Here is a 20,059-nt window from a genome sequence, read left to right as displayed (position 1 = left end):
GCATCTCTTCAGTGCAGGTAGGGAATGTAAGGAGGAGACCGGGGGCTGGGGGAAGGCGGGTCATGCCCCCAGTGCCAGACAGTCTTTTGAAAGTATTTTTTATTTCATCCGATCCCGATGGATCAGGCCGAGAAATCCAAATTGGATGTGTTTCACATCCCATCCGACCCGATGAAAGGTCATGGGGTCGGACCCTGGAGATCAAACCTCTTGCACATAAAATCTATCGGATCGGACCCATCAGCGGCACATTGCGGGTTTCAGTAGGTGACCCAGTGAATAATGGACAGAGGTTACCCAGTGAAGAATGCTGCCGCTTCCCTCCCCGTCACCCGCCCTGCCACTGCCTGGCACCCGCTGTTGCCCGCCCTGCTGCTCACCGCTGCCCGCCCCTGCAGTGGTGCTCCACCACTGGCACACACCTACAGACTCAGACTCATTACATCGTAGGTGCTAAAAAGCACCTGCAATGTGCCGCTGATTGGTCCGATCCGATCGATTTTATGTGCAAGCGGTTCGATCTCCAGGGTCCGACCCCATGATCTTGCATCGGGTCGGATGGGATGTCAAACACATCCAATTTGGGTAGATTCCTGGGCCTGATCCATCAGGATCGGATGAAATTGACCCAAATCATACTAGTTTATGGGGCCTTTACACAGCATAAATCCAAGATGATCCTGAAAAACATGTATAATCATGTCATTACTCGGTAATGTTCTCTCATTGGTCATTGTGCTTTGTGCTTTCTGCCGCTGAACCTATGTTAGATCCAATACAATGCGACCTCCTCTGTTACCGTCCTGGGGACCAGATGAAGCTGTCCTGCAGAATTCATTCATTTCATCCAAAACACTTACAAGTTAAATGGTACAAGAAGAAGACGGATGTTTTACCATCTACAGTTATGGCAGCCACCAAAGATGACCGAGGACTCTTCAATGTCACCAGCTCTGTCACCTATACTGTTAGATCGGAGGACTTTGGGAAAATATTCCAGTGTATAGTTGATCACCAGAGTTCACAACCTAAAAGTGTTGAATGGACATTGGAAAGATCTGGGTAAGTAATTGAGCATAAATAAATGTAGTAATGTGACGTGTTTATTAATTGGCTTGCCCACTATCCACGGGCCCATGCAGGCAATATGGAGTCCGCGGGACATGAGATGTGTCTAGCAATAAAACGTCTCCGTGTCAGGCTTGTATAATTGTCCCAGACTGCTGACCTTTGTAGTGTGCCTATAACATCTTCCAAATAAAAATCTGAGTATGCTTCAATGGGTGACTTACTCTGGGCAGGATGTTCTAACATCCGTAGCCCTCTAACGCCACCCTTCGCCGGGTACCGCATTGTTAATAATCACATATGCTCTAACATATGCCATTGTTAACGCAAGAGACAGCTCTTGTGATAAGAACTGTCCCTTGCGATGCGGCTCCGTAACGGATCCCTCACACAGCGCTGCGGTAAGAAGCCCATTCTTCTCTGGGTGACCTTCTCTATGTGCCCATTCTTCTCTGGGTGACCTTCTCTATGTGCCCATTCTTCTCTGGGTGACCTTCTCTATCTGCCAATTCCTCTCTGGGTGACATTCTCTATCTGCCCATTCTTCTCTGGGTGACCTTCTCTATCTGCCCATTCTTCATGGGTGACCTACTCTATCTGCCCATTCTTCACTAAGTGACCTTCTATATCTGCCCATTCTTCACTGGGTGACCTACTCTATCTGGGTATCCTTCATTGGGTGATCTCTATCTGCCCATTCTTCACAGGGTGACATACTCTATCTGTGTGTCCTTCATTGGGTGACCTACTCTATCTGGGTGCCCTTTCTTTGGTGACCTACTTGATCTGCCTATTCTTTCCTCTGGGACCTACACTATCTGGGCATCCTTCATTGAATGACCCACTCTATATGCCCATTCTTCACTGGGTGATCTCTTTTTGGCCATTCCTCATGGGGAGACCTACTTTATCTGGGTGTCCTTTCTTGGGTGGCCTATTCGATCTGCGCATTCTTTACTGGGTGTCCTACTCTATCTGGGCATCCTTTATTGGGTGACCTTCTCCATCTGCCCATTCTTCACTGGGTGACCTACTTTATCTGGGCATCCTTCATTAGGTGACCTCCATCTGCCCATTCTTCACTGGGTGACCTACTCTATCTGGGCATCCTTCATTGGGTGACCTTCTCCATCTGCCCATTCTTCACTGGGTGACCTACTCTATCTGGGCATCCTTCATTGGGTGACCTAATCTATCTGCCCATTCTTCACTGGGTGACCTACTCTATCTGCCCATTCTTCACTGGGTGACCTCTATCTTTCCATTCTTACTGGGTCACCTATTCACCCCCTGAAACCAGTTATGTAGGAGGTGATATAAGTGACAGTTATGACAAAGAATAATATATTTTCCCTTCCACATGCCTTCATGCATCTGATTTCCAGTGAACCAAGAAAGCCTAAAGGTGCGTATGCACGGGCATTTATCGATTGGAGTGTGCACTGGCGATAAATCACCGGGTGCGCGCTCCCGCCCCCTTATGATCGCTGGTCGCAGGACCAAGCTGATTCCCTCTGTGGCTCCCCCAGCAGAGGTTCCCTTTCATCAGCGACGATGGAAAGGAGACCCTGAGCAATATATTGCTGAGCAAATATAGCCCCCGTATGTACACAGCTTTACATCAGACAGGCAACCACCAACTAACTGTAGGTTGACTTTTATGGAACCGTATGCGTTGCTGAATAATAGATGTATTCAACTGTGTTTGTGATCATTGTCCAATCGCACAATTGTACGAATTGTAATTGTATCACCAAATATGGCAGAGACTGGCTGCCCAACAGGAGAGACAGCAGCTGGTCTGGCAAAGTTTTCGCTCTGACCGGAGTACTGCGCATGAGACACGGAACATAACGATACTAAACATTAAACAGAAATAATTGTGTATTGTCTGTTAAACTATATGTAGTGCACTAAACCTTTAATTAACTATATTTTATTTGGTGTAAGTATGATATTATAAATTTATGTGTGTTAGTATGGCTGCGCTTATGGTCCACTTAGTTATACAGACTCGGGTATTATACTTTATTTGCGCAACTCTGCGAACCAAAATGGCGGCCATACTATCCTAAAATGGTGTGTATGCAATTCGACTTTAACAGTCCACCCTTTGACAGTGAATACAAAACTGTCACAGTACAAAATATTTCCTAAAACACAAAAGAAATTCATAATCCTAACAAAACAATTTGGGATCTTTGAATTTAACATAAAAGGGGAGTAAACCATCTGCGCTTGGCCAATCCTGGATTATGGATAAACGAGGGACCACATTTATCTAACAATTTACTCAAGGTGAAGAAGGATAATGTACAGGTCTAGGATGAAAATAAAAACAGGGGAGGTTACACTATATACATTTTACAGATATGGCATCCTTTGGTAGGCAGTGGTTGTGATTCTAGGGTCACACACACACCAGACCCTTGATTTCTTTGTTGTCTCTCGTTCTGGTATGTTTTGTTCAGTCAAAGTCTCATCACCCTCCACACCACTATCTCGAATAAATTTCGGGAGATCTATGTGTGAAGGGAGGCAAGCTCTCAACATGTTCCGCCAATCCTTATTGGTGGGCTCATCTGAATTTCCCAGATCCTTTACAAATTTCTGACAGGTTGCCAGATTTCTTCTGGGATCAGGGAAATTTAAGATGATTGAACGACGTTCCAATCGTGTCCACGTATTGTACATGTCGCTAACCCTTTCAGGCATTACCTCATCTGTCTTCCTTTCCACAAGTAGTTTCCACTGTGTGCAAAGGGTAGGTTTGTATCCCCTCTGCACCATTGGACACCACTCCAGGAATAACTATCTCTGTGCTGTGTTGTGTGTGCTTACCTGTGTTTCCGGGTGTGTTTCTGGCATCAGCCATCTCCTCGGCTAGGATGGCAGCAGCAGCTTTGACTGTCTCAGCCTTTCTCTCATTTCCGCTAGCTTCGCAAAGGATGGCTGGTGCCAGGAATTCCTCCTCTCCATCTGTACCTTGCTTATAGGGGGTAAAAACAGTATACAGGTTATTCATTTTCATGTTTTTGTTTGTTTCACTTTGGACGGAAATTGTTCCCTCTTGTACATATGGGGAGGTAGCAACATTTGTATTCCTGTGGCTGATTACATTTGCATATGACAAATAACCATGTTCCCTTTGAATTTTACTTTCCTTCTGCCACAAGTTTAGACATTCATTTTGTTCAACTCTCTCCTTGAGTGACAAGAGCAGACATATCTTATCTCTAACTGCTGATAAGACTTCTGGATCGAAACTACCAACACTGGGAAATTCTAACAGGCTGCCCTCGGTCATCTTCTGCCATTTATTTAAGTAAACAACTGCTCATTCACCGTGCTTCCTGCACATTATGAATGCAGCCGATCCTTTGGGTCGGCGTAATTCTTCCCTATGTAGCACGACCCAACTGTGTGAGCTACTGCTTTCCATTGTTCAAATTTGATTTATGAGAATGAGAGGATCACACTAGAAGGGGGCCGGTGGATAATTTATCAGTGAGCAGTACCCAAAGCACTCCTTCTCTGTAGGGTGACGCTTTTCCGCAATTAAGCGTGAAGCACAATCTACGAGGTTGTTACTCAATCACCACTCGCTTACGGTTAGTGACGCATCACTATCACGACTTGCAGGGTGCGGCCGAATTTTGCAGAACACAAAAAAACTTGTTTTTCCTGTATCCTCAAAACTGGAATTTCTAAAGGAGCTAATCAGATCACTGGGTTCCGATTTTGCTTCTTGTACCCTTCCGGTGGATCCAAATAGGCGGATCTACGAAAGGGGCAGTTCCTATGGGCACGTCGTCATGCACACCTATATGTCCTATTTCAACACACAAAGACTATCCTTCTATCTGGACTGCGCTATGGGTCGCATCGTCATACTCCAGTTCACCCAATGATTTTCACACTGGATGCTATTTACACCTGGGCCTTTCACTTAAACTTGAAATATTTCTGTACAGAAAACTTTCCCTGGTTGGCAGTTTCTCACCAGATACTTATGCGAGTATAAATCCCTTAAATGGCTATAGGAATCTATTAAAATAATGCTTGAATTGCTTGCTTTTGAAAAATTGAATCGAATATACTATGCCCTCTTGTATTAATTACCGCTTTATCACCAGTATGTTAATATACCGTTTAATAGAGCTTGTGATTAATACTAGCCACCTTATGGCTCCTGTGTGTGCTGCGTGTACAGTGCCCGCGAACAGCCACGTATGCACGTGTGTTTGTTAAAACCTGTTCACAGGCCGCCGATGGATCGGCCACCCACGTGTTCTACAGTGTATTTGTAAGGTCGCGATCGGGTTCCGCTAAACGCAGCAATTTCGCAGAAATGCAAAATAAATCCCGAAATAAATCCGAAAGTTACGTACAAAGATGCGAAAATAAACCCGCACTAAATCCGTAAATTTCGTACAAAGATGCGAAAATTTCCTAACGTAGGCATGTGTGTGCGTACCTTACGTAATACACTGCAGACGCTTCACGTTACTGTAAAGGCCCAGAACCTGTCACCACGTGGCGGAGTCCCTGACCCTGCAGTAACGGACAACAAAAGGTTATAGCTTTACACAGAAAGAATCCTCTATGTACTATAATGAACACAGGCCTTTGCCTTCACGTGCGCGAAACCTTATCGCACGCGCACATGTACCGTATTAATAAACAAGCAATTCAAGACACTATACCCCGTTAAACTACTTGTGGCAGGCAGAAGTACAGCTTACTTAATACAAACACCTTATATGCTTTAAACACAACACGTAATTTATCTTTGGACTTCACTTATTATACCTCGGGTTCATACGCTAGCACCTTTCAAACTCTGTACCCCCGCCGACTTGGCCATTCCAGCAATGGTTAAATGATCACTTTCCACCCTTTTGATGGTATAGGCTCAAGTACTGAGCTTGGTACCGTGTTTTAAAGGATGTAACGCGCGGACGAGCTCCCAATTATCAATACCGATATTTATATGACCAGATGCTTAATAAGTGAAGTGCGCAGTTTACGTTCTATGTCCGTAAACTAATACCTTGTAATAGAGTATCCTTTCACAGTACTTTGTACCCAAAACTGCGAATACCTTTAAGGACAATGTCCGTAATACACTTTTATCGCTAGATGCGAATAAGAGTCAAGACAAGGTTATAACTCAAAGTAAGGAGATAGATTCTCCAAATAATGTATTTAGTCCCTAGCGGACAGCAGGGGGTTACAGAAAGAAGGAACACAGTATAACACGTGATACAGTTGAATTAACAATACTAAGTACACTTTAAACTACTAGGGGAACAGAAACAGATACAGAATATAATCAGCCACACTACACACACAGGAATACAAATGTTACCGTCATATCGAATAGCGCAGCGCAGTCCGGTCGGAGCTCGCTATGTTCAAATTTGAACTTAGCCCGGTCAGGATGAAGGGAGAGATGCAGTGCCGAAGTGACCGAGCCAGCTCAGGGATAGCTATCTTTATAGTGTCCAAACAAAGGGGGGTCAAAGGCCATTTCCATTGGTCAAGGGTTCAAAAGTCAAGTCCTCAGGGATTGGAGCAAAGTACTGCACTTAGTTTGGATTGGTGCAGGGGGAGTGTACTTCGGTGTCCTTTGTTTGTTGGCATCGTCGTCTGGGTCGTAAATCAACAACAAGAACCGGTTATAGCTTGATTCTTTGTCTTACACAGTTCTAACAGAAAAAGTACATGGAATATGGATTTTGTCCGTAATTATCGGGCAATAGGACTTGCAAAGTTTTCGCTCTGACCGGAGTACTGCGCATGAGACACGGAACATAACGATACTAAACATTAAACAGAAATAATTGTGTATTGTCGGTTAAACTATGTGTAGTGCACTAAACCTTTAAATTAACTATATTTTATTTGGTGTAAGTATGATATTATGAATCTATGTGTATTAGTATGGCTGCGCTTATGGTCCACTTCGTTACACAGACTCGGGTATTATACTTTATTTGCGCAACTCTGCGAACCAAAATGGCGGCCATACTATCCTAAAATGGCGTGTATGCAATTCAACTTTAACAGTGGTAAAGCCAGGACTTTGTACAGCAGGAGTAATGTGACGCATTTCATGACTGATCATTTGTTTCTGTTGATGAGTATTATATATAACACATCAGAATGATCAAAAAATATTTTTAGCATTTTATTTATTTCACCTATTATACTTCTCTTTTTTTTTTAAGGGAATAAGGAAAAACAAATCTGAATCGAGACAGTATTCCATATTGTGAAGACCACACATAGATCCTCCTGGAAGAGATGACTGCAGATACCAGCTATGAATTTCTTACTAGCCTAATATGAAAGCACATCGCTTAGAAGTGACCAGTCTAATACCCAGACACAGAGCCTATTGCCCTAAGCCATGGCCCAGGGGCATCCACTGCATTTCCAACATCGGTGACACCTGCAAACGCAACTCTGCCCAGTGCCACAGAAGACTGTTGATGGACATTGGCACAGCATGCGATCTAGAGTCAGCAGAAATGACGGGCAGACCACCGTTTGTGTTCCTTATAATGTTCTCTCATCTGTAATCATGTGCATCACATACACTAATGACATTTCAAGGAAAGAGGGTATGGCCTCATGCGAGGAGGCATGGTTTCACAAAAGAGGTGGGGCCATGTGGCCTGAACCCCTCATTTTTGGCACTACAGGGGTTCTGGAGCTGCAGGCTGCCCCTGGGGAGTGCTGTGGCTGCAGTGCCGGCTCCTGCATAGTGACAGAAGCCAAGTGCTGCACATAATGTTACACTGCAGCACTCAGATCCTGTCACTGAGCAGGAGCCGGCATACATTAATTATCTTTTTTTTTTTTTCCAACATGGTTGTTACCAGGGTTAACATGCTCATTGCCAGGGGTTAGACACATGTTGCCAGTGGTTTTTTGATCATTGCCAGGGGCTATATGCTCATTGCCAGGGATTTCTTGCTCATTGCCAGGGGTTTCTTGCTCGTTGCCAGGGGGTTACATGCTTATTGCCAGGGGTTTCTTGCTCATTGCCAGGGGGTTACTTGGCCGGTCCCATAGGTTTACATGCTCTCTGATAGGGGGTTGCATGGTCACAGTGCACCAGTGCTCCCGGAATCCGTCACTCCCGGGTAGCATTGTACGCGCTGCGCTCCCCTGACAGATGCTAGAGGACCAGTAGGATCTCTATCATCTGTCTCCAGGGAGGACCATTTTAGCAGAATTAATGAAGATTACCAGACCCCATGGAATCTGCAGACATCCTGCGCCCCTGCAGCCCCGCCTACCCACTCGCTACTGCTTGTACTGCAATGTTATAGTTATATCATTGGTTGACCATTATTGTGTTGACCTTTTGAGCCTGTGGAACTAATGCAGGGTACACACCAAAACGATTTTGGCACAATCCCATCAATCTGGATCCAATTCAGACTGATTGGATGCAGATTGGATGCAGATTTGGTCAAAATCGTTTAGTTGGATCTGAATTGGATCCGAATCCGATCCTACCTGCTGCAGGTAGGATCTGTAAAAGATCCATTCATCTGAATACAGAAGGGATCAGATCGTATGCAAATCGTATGCAAATCGTACGATCCGATTTGCATACAATTTGCATCCAATCCAAATTGTTTTGGTGTGTACCCAGCATTAACCATTTTTTTTTTCATCTGTAAACTGTTTGTGACTGTTGATCTAATACATGTTGACCATATGATGTCTACCTAGACATTGTATATATATTATCTGCTTTGGATACTGACAGTATATAAAGCAGTGGTTCCCAATCCTGGTCTTAAGGTGGTCATATATCAGAAAGATATTGTACCCAATCATACAATCTCAATTGATTGTAAGATGGATTGTATGCAGATTGTGTGCACATCTTGTGTACACAATCATACAATCAATCAGCAGATGGATTGTATGACTGATTGTATGATGGATTGTATGCAGATTGTGTGCACATCTTGTGTGCACAATCATGCAGCAGATGGATTGTATGACTGATTGTATGATGGATTGTGAGTAGATTGTGTGTCCAAAAACCACCAAGGACTGCCGGGGATTCCAAGGGAAATTGTACACAATCATGAGCGCAATCGATCTTAAGATTGATCTTTCTGATGTATGGCCAGCTTTAAAGTTCCTCCAACAGTTCACATTTTCAAGGTCTCCACACAGAATCACAAGTGAAGTAACTAGCTCCACCTGTGGATCTTATAAAATGTGTCAGTGAGTAATGAGTGCACCTGTGCTCCTTTCGGGTGACCAATGAAATGTGTCAGTGATCAGTGAGTAATGGGTGCACCTGCGGGGTGACCTGGGAAATGTAAACTGCTGGGGGTACTTGAGGACTAAGGTCGGGAACCATTGGCAACAACGGTAAAGTCTGATATTGTAATTGAAACTATGACACAGTGATGTATTTTGAGGCTGACATTATTATATAACTTCATGGAATGGGATTTATCTGGCCAGAGCCTTAAAGCTGGCCATACAACTAAAGATTTATTTTCCAATCTGGCCGGTTGGAAAAAATCCTGGTAATTTATGAGAGCAAATGACAGTTGACCATTTGCTTTGAAATGCTGGAAAACTGCCAAAAACTGTAATTCAGATATTACCAGATTATTGTTCCAACCAGCCAGATCGGACAATCAATCTTTAGGTGTATGGCCAGCTTTAGCCTAAGGAAAGCATTAATAAATTTGTACTGTAGAAAAAAACGGTAGAAATGTATGACGAAACGCGTTAAGGACTCCTTCGGTTACCTTGAACAAAGCCAACGATCCCTGGCTCACCTCATCCATTTAGCCGATATCGTCATTTCGGTCACAGTCCGTGGCTCGCAGTCTTGGATCCCGCTACCTCTGACAGCCACTGTTACATCCAACAACTGCAGCACAGCGGACACCTTGCAACTGTCCCAGCGACCAATGGAATAAAAAAACACACACACAGGACTCTAAGCCATCGTAATCTCTCACTCTCACCAGCTGCTATTACCTGCCACAGTCTACACCCTTGTGTCCACCCCGACATCTGTAGCACTTGTGGCTATGGCACATCACCTCGGTGCGTTTGGCCTCCTCGGGAAAGGCACCACGGACATCCTAAGTGCTTGATTAAACTTTGGCGGAGGTCCACGACTGACTACTAACCATCCCCCCCTTCCTGTGTGACCCACCAGCCGACCAGTATTCTGATTTTATATACAGTGGAACTCTACCATATAAAAGTGCATTACTCAATGTGAGTATATTGGTGAATGCGCCCAATTTTTATATCCAGAGTTTTTAAATTTGTTTATATTTGTCATTTTATATAAAGATTATTTTTAGAAATACAATAAATATTGTTTTATTTGACCCTAAATGTCCCATTATGTTTTGGAAATGCGATCTTCTCCCAAAGCCATTGAATGAATTGAGGTGATACTAAAATAACGTGAAACGGGTGTGAAAACAACATCTTCACATTACAAAGAAGTTAATAAATCGGCCCCTAAAACTGATCTAAATCGATAGTTACTAACATTTTAAAATGAACATTGAAAATCATCTGTTAGTATATACGTGTTTTTGCCCCTGAAATGAGAAGAGAACCATTATGCTCTTGTGTAGGACAGCAAGGGTCACTTATCTCGTAGTATGAGAGATGGAACCTGGGACCAGTGCAAACCTCCGGAGAGAACGGCTTTGGCGAGTTTCACACCCGCCGAGTCGTTCGCTCCCGAAACAGAGGGTAGGGGGGACACCCAGCATTTTATGGGCACCCCCATACATACGCTAGGCGTTCCCCTGAGAACACATGCATGGGGGTGGTGCTCGGGGCGGGTTGCTGATGTCACATGACATCACAAAGGGAAATAAGCGCTCACAGAGTCTTAGATTTCAACGGTCCTCCGTACATCTAAGTCGATGAATATCTTTATCTTAGAATGTTCCTCCAACAAAGTGTGCATAACTACCATAGGTGCAAGGGGTGCAGCTGCTATGGGGCCCAGAGCTGAAGGGGGCCCATCTTTGCTGTCTAAGTATATGTTTTACATACATTTATCACCATCAGTTACTAAATAGGGGGCCCTTACAAACGTTTGCTATGGGGCCCATGATTATCTAGGTACTCCTCTGGTCGATGGTGTATAGAAAATTATTTTAAAAAATACACATACATGTAATAAGAAGAATCTCTTTAACCGATACCCGGTTCCACCATATAGTGTTCTATTTCTTTAGATGTCGCACCATACTCGCACCAAAGTGGGACGATATAAAGCACATAAAGGTTTCTTTAAATAGTGCCCAGGTGGATTCCTATTTCCATTTTACACCACGATGTTCTCCTAAATCTCAGCATGCATAAGCTAGGATCAAGGATTCGGCAGATAAAGGCCGGTATAAAAGTCGGTCTAGAGTGAAGTTTATTACTAAAGGGGAGAAAAATCATTCGATGGTCAGCGACCATCGAATGAAATCTCTCCCATTCAGATGCATGCGAGGCGTGGGCCAGCAAAGGGATTTGACACAGGGTGCGAAGGGGGGGTCGGGCTGTAAGGTGGGGCAAGGTTTACCAATTACATGCAGCCTAGCGAACATGTCTGAATTATGCCCTTTGTGCTGTCTGCAATTTGTAATACAAAGCTGTCCTCTAAGCTGCAGTACAACATGACACCACCGCATGGCAGCAAAGGCCTAACATAGTGTAACATAATGTCAGATTGATAAGCACTGGCATTACATTGTAACTTAGTAATATTTCATTTATATTACATTTATATTGTGAGTTTACTATATATTTATATTGGGGCGATCAGGATTCCGGTGTTCAATATACCGACACATCATTCCGACTGCCATCAGAAGACCGGAGCCGTAACCTTGAACAGGATAAGGATGCCAAAGCCAATATACTGATTGGTAAGTATGCGGGTGGGCTAGAGTGTGGCTGGGCATGGGTGGGTAGGTTTATACACTAGTGGGGGGACTTGGGGTTTGGCTGTGTAAAGAAAGTTAGGGTTAAGCTTTGGTGATGTTGGTTTAGGTGAAAGCACTTACATGGGGGGTAAGGATTAGGCTGAGGGGCGGGAGGTTGGGCTAGGGTTAGATTTAGGCACTGGCAGGGAGGGTTATGGTTAGGCTGCTGCAAGGGAAGGGTAGGGGGAAAGGGTTAGGGTATATTGCAGCACCTGTTAGGATTCTCTGTATTGGAATGTTGGGGTCAGTTGCTCTATGTTATATCTCAGAACATTATTATCTGGCTATATTATATCTATTGTGTAAGTAAAACAAGACATTTTTTCCCTCAGCACATTGAGTAATGTTAGTAACCAATCTTGAACACTGCATGATAATAGAATTCAGAGATATTGGTTACATATACCTGCGCAGGTGTATGATATGCCCCCAAGCCGCGTCAAGGCTTCTCTGTATATTGGGGGTCCCTAGCGCTATATCTAGGAGCAGGGTGCGGCACCCCAAAAACTATCATAAGCTGGGAAGCCCAGCGCGGCATGCCAGTGATATACTAAATGTTAATAATTAGTGATAAGAAGCCAAAGCTATATATAAAGAGAGAGATAAATGAAATGTAATTAAAATAGGAGAGAGATAGTGTTAGTGAGGGAAAAGTGTTAATAGAATGTAAGGACATGCCGCACTAAAGCCACCCAGCCCATCCATCTTGTTTTACTTACCCAGTATTAACCCCTCCCTCATGCACCTGGGTAATGTTACTGAACTAATTGAGCATCTACCACTATCTGTATGTATGTTGTTAGAGGCAGAAGGGAGCCCATATTAGGAGGAGATGTGGGTCCTGATATGCCACATGGAGTAGTCTGGGGTTGCTCCAAGGTAGGTAGCTCTTAGTTCAGATATACCAAGTAAGGAGCCATTATGATGTGGCTCCTTGCTGGTTAATCGTAGACCCAATTTAGGGTAACAGTGGTGTGGGGTGCGGTGCTCCTGGACTGGATGGGCTGGGTGGCTTTAGTGCGGCATGCCCTTACATTCTATTAACACTTTTCCCTCACTAACACTATCTCTCTCCTATTTTAATTACATTTCATTTATCTCTCTATATATAGCTTCGGCTTCTTATCACTAATTATTAACACTTAGTATCTCACTGGCATGCCGCACTGGGCTTCCCAGCTTATGATAGTTTTTGGGGTGCCGCACCCTGCACCTAGATATAGCGCTAGGGACCCCCAATATACAGAGAAGCCTTGACGCGGCTTGAGGGCATGTCATACACCTGCTCAGGTTTATGTAACCAATATCTCGGAATTCTATTATCATGTAGTGTTCAAGATTGGTTACTAACATTACTCAATGTGCTGAGGGAAAAAATGTCTTGTTTTACTTACCCAGTATTAACCCCTCCCTCATGCACCTGGGAAATGTTACTGAACTAATTGAGCATCTACCACTATCTGTATGTATATTATATCTATTGACAGGTACCTAAACATTGGTAGGTGCGTAGCAGATGTGAGCAAGGATATGATGGGATCCAGACTGATCATAGACTGACTCATGATAGACAGTCATATGGTTGACCACTAATGGTCGACAGTCAAAAGGTTGACAGGGTCAAAAGGTAGACAGTCAAAAGGTCGACAGTGTTTAAAGGTCAACACAAAATAGGTCTACGGGGTCTAAAGGTCGACGTGGAAAAGGACGACGTGAAAAAGGTAGACATGCATTTTTTTTTACAAAATTTTCAGCCGACATGTGCCGACAGTCGGTATTTCATGCCCTACCATCCACTAGGGCATGGATGGAGAATAAAATAATGTCCCGAGCGCAGCGAGGCACCGTGCCCGAAGCATGGCGAGCGCAGCGCGCCATGCGAGGGGACGCGATACCTATGTCGACATAGGCGCTCTAAAACCATTAAAAACTCATGTCAACCTTTTAACCATGTTGATCTTTTACCTGTCGCGATTTAGACCATGTCGACATTTTTACCCTGTCGACCTTGTGACTGTCGCCCATTAGTGGTTGACCATATGACTGTCTATCACGAGTCAGTCTATGTTTTATACCATAACCAGATATGATACAGGTGATAGAAGATAAACAGCTATAAATATGATAAGGTATCAATCTCTCCTTGGCTAAGTACTGTGCAACCTTACGGCACTGTGATACTCCAATGACACAGTGACAGACTTGAGCACATGAAGACCTTTTATAGAGCCAAGTAAACAAGTTGAACCTGCAGTCTAATCAGCCTGACCTTTAAGTATGGTGATTCAGGTAAAAAATGTTATTGTGGCTGATGAGCCACTAACAATAACAGTCAGTAAAGAGACTGGTTACAGCGTTTAATGATTTAACTAAATGTCAACCCACCTCCTCGTTTAGACATGTCTCTTGTTACAAGTTATAAATACTCACTCATAACTTCCGATAACAAAATAAATAAAAGCATCAAGCAATGACAATAGCAAAACATCATTAATTGTCACATTTCAGTCCACATTTCTTAAGAATTATACTTAATGCTTGTGAGGTAAGCCATTTTTTCGGAGAGCTAGCAGGCAAAGTGAGATACTCACTAGGAGTGCTCCCAGATTTTCAGGAACCTCTCGGCCGTTCCGGGAGCATAGGCAAGAATGTTCTACCAACTTATCGAAGTGCCTGCTAATTTGACTAAATAGCCAGTATAAGAGCGTCTGTCGTCCTCATCTGCCCCCCAATCCAGCACGGAATATTTAAAGTTTAAATTTTTTGGTCTATGTATTCATAGGGGGAAATTTACTAGGATGGCTGGTCATGGCCGATCCTCCGCATGAACGGGATGGGAAGAGATCGACCCAAAAATAAGGCCTGAGAACACAGCAAATTTACTAAGCGGTCGAGTTCTCAGGATTCTTATTTTTCGATGTCGAAGTCATTCGTATTTGGCTGCCAAATACAGACGAGCCTGAAGCTATGTATGGGTTAGTCAGATCCGTGCGATGCTTCTCTGTGTACAAATAAGAAAATTAAATAAATAAATGGTTTGGGGTCCCACCACGAGCATAATCAACCCTGAGCTCTTTGAGCCGGTGCTGGTAGGGGACAAAATGAATAGGGTCACGTATTTCAGCAACCAGCACTGGGCTCTTGGACCCGTCCAGATAACAAAAATATGGGTGATTAAAAGAATAGGTAAAAATAGGTAAAAAAATAAAATTATGAAAAACTCATGTCGACCTTGTTATGTGCCTAACTTTTTCATGTTGACCTTTTGACCCAGTCGACCTTTTGACTCTTCTTGACCTTTTGGAGTAGACCCATTGAATATATATCTATACACTGTAGACCTATCAACCATAACCATTCCTGGGCCATGAGGCACTGCCATTGGCTACTGAGGACTGGACAGAGGTCCTATGCATCAATGAATCAAAATGTAAAATCTCTGTTCTACCAGGGTTCTCGTATTCTATGGCAGCATATGTGAAAGGACTGTTCCTCAGTGTGTGGAATTTAGTTACTAAGCGATGGCTTGCAAATGATGCCTCTTCTCGGTGTGTATAAGCCAATACACCCTTTTACATGTTGTGCTTAAACACTCTGTGAAGCAGTGGCTGCTTAGTAACTAAACCCCTGCGATACCAACTGCCAGACATGGAGGAGGAAGCGCAATGCTCTGGGGCTCTTTCACTGAACCAAAAGGGAGACCACAACTTCCGGTACCTTGCAATTCCCTCTGGGCTATGTCTGGTTGATGAAGGGTCCATCCTACAGCAATATAATGACCATAGGCTAGTGGCGGCCCTACTTTCCAAGATACCTGGTGCAGATGAACAAGCGGTATGGCCTTGTGGGTAGGTGGTGTGCGAACCCCCTATTTGGCCCCCCTGGGGGGGGATATACAGTGATGCGGGCTGCCCCCAGAGACCACTCTTTGTGCACTGCCGTATCTTACAGGTGGACAGGAGCTGGGTGCTGCACATTACGTTACAGTGCGCCACCAGTCACGACATTTTGGTGTCACCCAAAATTATTCTAGGATTTCTTATTTATTTCTTCACAGATGGAGTGCCAGAAACGTTTCTCCTCTTCTACCAATTTCCTATTTCCGGCAGGTGGCACTGTTGCCCACACTCTTCCTCCTGGAAATTAGCATTTATGGAATACCTGTAAGAGTAACGGTCCTCCCAGCAGAAGTAATGAGGTATTTGGTGGACAAAAAGGGAATCGTTGGGATATGAGGAAATCAGTGGACCATGAGGGAAATGTTAAGCCATGAGGGAATTGGTGGTCCAGGAAGTAAAGCGGCTTCTACATTGGGGGAACGTAATACACGTTCAATGTATTTCTTATTGAACTCTATGTAAGACAGATACAGGGGGGGGGGGGGGTGCGTATTAATGCCTGCAGCCCTATATATTCCATAAATTAGTTATGTCCACCCCATTTGCTCGAAAAGTTTCGGCAGTAGAAGACCAAGTTCCGGTCATGCATAAAGCCTTCTCAAACCTTTCTCCTAGAGGATGAGCCTGCAGAAAGAGAAGAAGATGATGCACAACCATAGCAACAAGATAAACTGCAAGAAAAGTGCCTTCAAATTACAAAAAAAAAACCTGATTTTCCGTGTTGTTCGGAGCAGAGAGATTATGGGATGAGATGTGAAGTGCAGAGAAGTTACTGGTAACGTCTAGTTCTCAGGAGAATAGGCTGCCAAACAGGATGCACATATTACTATAGTAACTGTATCTGATTATTTGCCATTATTCAAAGGGTAAATGGAACGGATGGAACTGAATTCAAATGCAAAATACGAATTCTCCTGAAATGCATAAAATTACTGTTATAGATAATGGATCCTCTGTACATCGTGACGCCTTTTACCCAGCGGAGACAGGCCTGCACATCTCATGTAAGTCTAATAAGAGCTTCAAAAAGCCAAGAAGAGGCAGAAAACGCAGGAAAAACAACTTGTGTGTTTACAATAATAGCAATAACACTCATTAAGACCTGTAATACTACAGAGAACAAAGCCAACCGGCACAATGCTCAAACGTCATACACAACACATCGCTTGTCATTAGGAAAATACCATCGCATGTTACGGGGTTCTCAGAAGATTGGTCTCCATGTAGGAGATGATGGTTAGCACCAACCTACAGTACAGAAATGCTGCGGGTCACCAAGTGTGGGTGCAGCCCCCAACAAGCCTCCGGTAGGTACATACGGCCGTCCAGTTGCTGTAGCGCTAAAGTCTCAGCGCAATGTACCCAGGGATAGCAGGAAAGCTGATGGACACAGTCAGACTGTAGCAGGATATGAGGATTCCCAATTTAAGGGGAAAGTCATACGCTGGTCTACAACATGTCCAGAAGAAGCAAAGAGTCCAATGGCTCCTGCTCATGGTTGCCAAGAGTCAGTAAACTTACTGACAGTAAAAAATTAAAAAAAAAAAATCAATAACATATACAGTATACCTGCCCCTAAACCAGCGCGCACACACACACACACACACACACACACACACACACACACACACACACACACACACACACACACACACGTGTTAAAGGGAAGTGGTTGCAGAATTGCAAAACTTTTAACAAGCTCTTAAGACCCCACTACTTCATTAAATCTAACCATTTCTCATCCTAACCTTCTGCTTATGCTCACTACTACCCCTTCTGTGTCACTCCAGTCTGTCTCCCTAGAATGTAAAGACCCCCATACGCTAAAGTGATTTGGGCCGACGGATCAGGCACAGAAGTTGTCCCAAAGCAGATGCCTTTGATGTCCCCTTGGGTCTGATGTGCGGTCCCGTACGCATCAGACCTGAGTCTGAGGTCAAACCCCTCTCCCGATGCAGCAGTGTATGCAGGGCTACAATCACAAATTGTGGGGTCCGGGACTGACAAAATGGCGCATAGGTAGGCGGAGCTGTAGAAAATGTAGGTGGAGCTAAAGTGGAAGTCAGAGATCACATTCTAAAACATACAACAAAAGGGGATACTACTGGAGGATATTGCCTTCTGTGTACCCCAAATGTCCTAAGCATCCATCACATGCCCCCCCCCCCAGCTGCGTCTTCCCCACATGCCCCATGTGTTCCCCAAATACATACATTGCAGATCATCATTACACTACATTACTATGCTATATGCCCCTATATGCTGCACTACATCACTAAACCACAAGCCCCTACACGTTGCACTACACGCCACTATATGCTACACTACATTAAAATATAAAAGGTAAGTGATTTTTTGCGCTGGACCTGTTCCAAAAGACACCGTGAGGTGAAAATAAGGTGATAAGTGAATAAAAGAAAATAATACTCTCCTTGTGTGGAGTTTCTTCGCCTCCCAGGGGGCTCTCCAATTTTTGATATGATGGAGGTATATGAAAGATAAGATATATAATATAGTGTGATATTGTCACAAAATTTTATTAATACATAAAAAATTTCACACAACCATAAAACTGTATATATATACACAAAGCAACCCTGTTGCTATATGAGAAACATTAAAATTGGAGGTTTACCAGAAACTGGATTTTTCTGCGCCTGTAGAATAGATGATGTTAATTCTCACGATCTACTTGTTCTCCGGAAAAACCATAGGTCTCAGGTGCCCCAAAAGATCCAGGTCTGGTCAGACTCCTTATATAGGCCCTTATTCTGATCGGTGCGGATATTCCCGCATTCTTACGGAGCGGTCCGCACGCCACGGTGATTTGCCGCATGCGGCCATCGTCCGTAGAAACGCCCACGTGTCCTCCGCATTCGGACGGACTCACTCTTTAAGAACAGGGCGTGTTTACGGACGACATACAAACCATGCGTGTGCGGGAGAAACACTCAGATTCTGCACGGTATTACAGAGTATTACAGAGTATGCTCGGAAATACCGCATCCGACCGGGAGCCAAGCGGTGCTACCGCACGTAAGCGGAGTATTTACGCCAAACAACCCACTATTATATATCTTCTGTATTGCTAGTATTAATATTCAGTCATGTCCATTGTTAGCAGTTTTAAAGTGTGTGACAAGTACAGCATATGTGGGGGATTAGTACGGTTTCCTTGAAGCAGCAATGGTTTCAATTAAAGCACTGACAAGCGGCCTATTACTGAGTAATGAGTAAAGGAGTAGATTCTATTGGGTTCAGGTGTTAATGCTTGTAGTCATTAGGCGTACGTTCGCCTACCGCATGAACGAGTGGTGTCCGCAAAGCAATAGTACACTTGTGGACACCGCACATTTCTTCCCCTTTTGATCGCGTGCATTCGGAGTGGTATCCGAATGTACGCCCCCCAACATAAGTGTACTCCCCCGTGTCCGCCCATGTTTCCGCCCCGTTTTGCCCACTTTTAAACTACGCCCATGTGACATTCCGCATGACGCCCATAATACGCCCATATTTCCCGACTGATAGCGGTGAACAGTTTTGGACGGGATTTGGCCGAACTGGTACCGAGTCAAGGCGTGGCACATGCGCGTAGCGTTCTCCACGCATGCGCAGACGCCGTAAAGACGCGATCCGAAAGTATGCGGTAAAGTCCGCGTCAATCAGAATAAGGGCCATAGTGATACACTCCAGGCTGCTGCAATGCGTATCGGGACCAAGTGTCCCTTCCTCAGGCAGTATACTGAAGAGTGGCTCACTTCCTATATTTATACCTGTCTTATGGATTACATCCAGGTCAAAAGGTCGACACATCCTGTCCTAAGCAGCAATCTAAATTCTCTCCATCACTACAACTTCTACAATATCTACATAGGTGCCGCTTAGAATCTCCTATATATTTGGCTACATCTGTCACTCAAAGTGGGTGTCTGTGTCTATAACGCTCTGTTCCTGGACTTTCCTCTTAATGTGTGATTGCCTTCATCTGTGCTGAACACCTTTCTGAGAAATTAACCTGTTTAAAACAGGTGATGGCAATCATACATTAAGGGGAAGTCTAGAAACAGAGCATTGTGTCCCTCCTGGAGA

General features: G+C 44.1%; 1 protein-coding gene across 3 annotated transcripts in view; it reads left to right on the top strand.

The window, feature by feature from the left end:
- The window catches only part of LOC146045251 (uncharacterized), a 38,952-nt gene extending 28,489 nt beyond the window's left edge, over nt 1-10,463 (top strand). For 2 of the 3 annotated variants that reach the window (XM_083163984.1, XM_083163983.1), the window contains 2 exons: nt 771-1,062; nt 7,302-10,463. In XM_083163984.1, coding sequence (XP_083020110.1) covers nt 771-1,062; nt 7,302-7,308 — 299 coding nt within the window. In that variant the 3' untranslated portion in view covers nt 7,309-10,463. The remainder of the gene's footprint in view (nt 1-770; nt 1,063-7,301) is intronic. The other variant, XM_083163985.1, reaches the window with a different exon arrangement.
- Nucleotides 10,464-20,059: the final 9,596 nt, after the last annotated feature.

The sequence above is a fragment of the Crinia signifera genome, chromosome 11 (assembly GCF_055691185.1).
Source record: "Crinia signifera chromosome 11, ASM5569118v1, whole genome shotgun sequence".
Taxonomy (NCBI): domain Eukaryota; kingdom Metazoa; phylum Chordata; class Amphibia; order Anura; family Myobatrachidae; genus Crinia; species Crinia signifera.
Note: the sequence above shows the minus strand (reverse complement) of the source record. Positions and strands in the feature narration are given on the sequence as shown.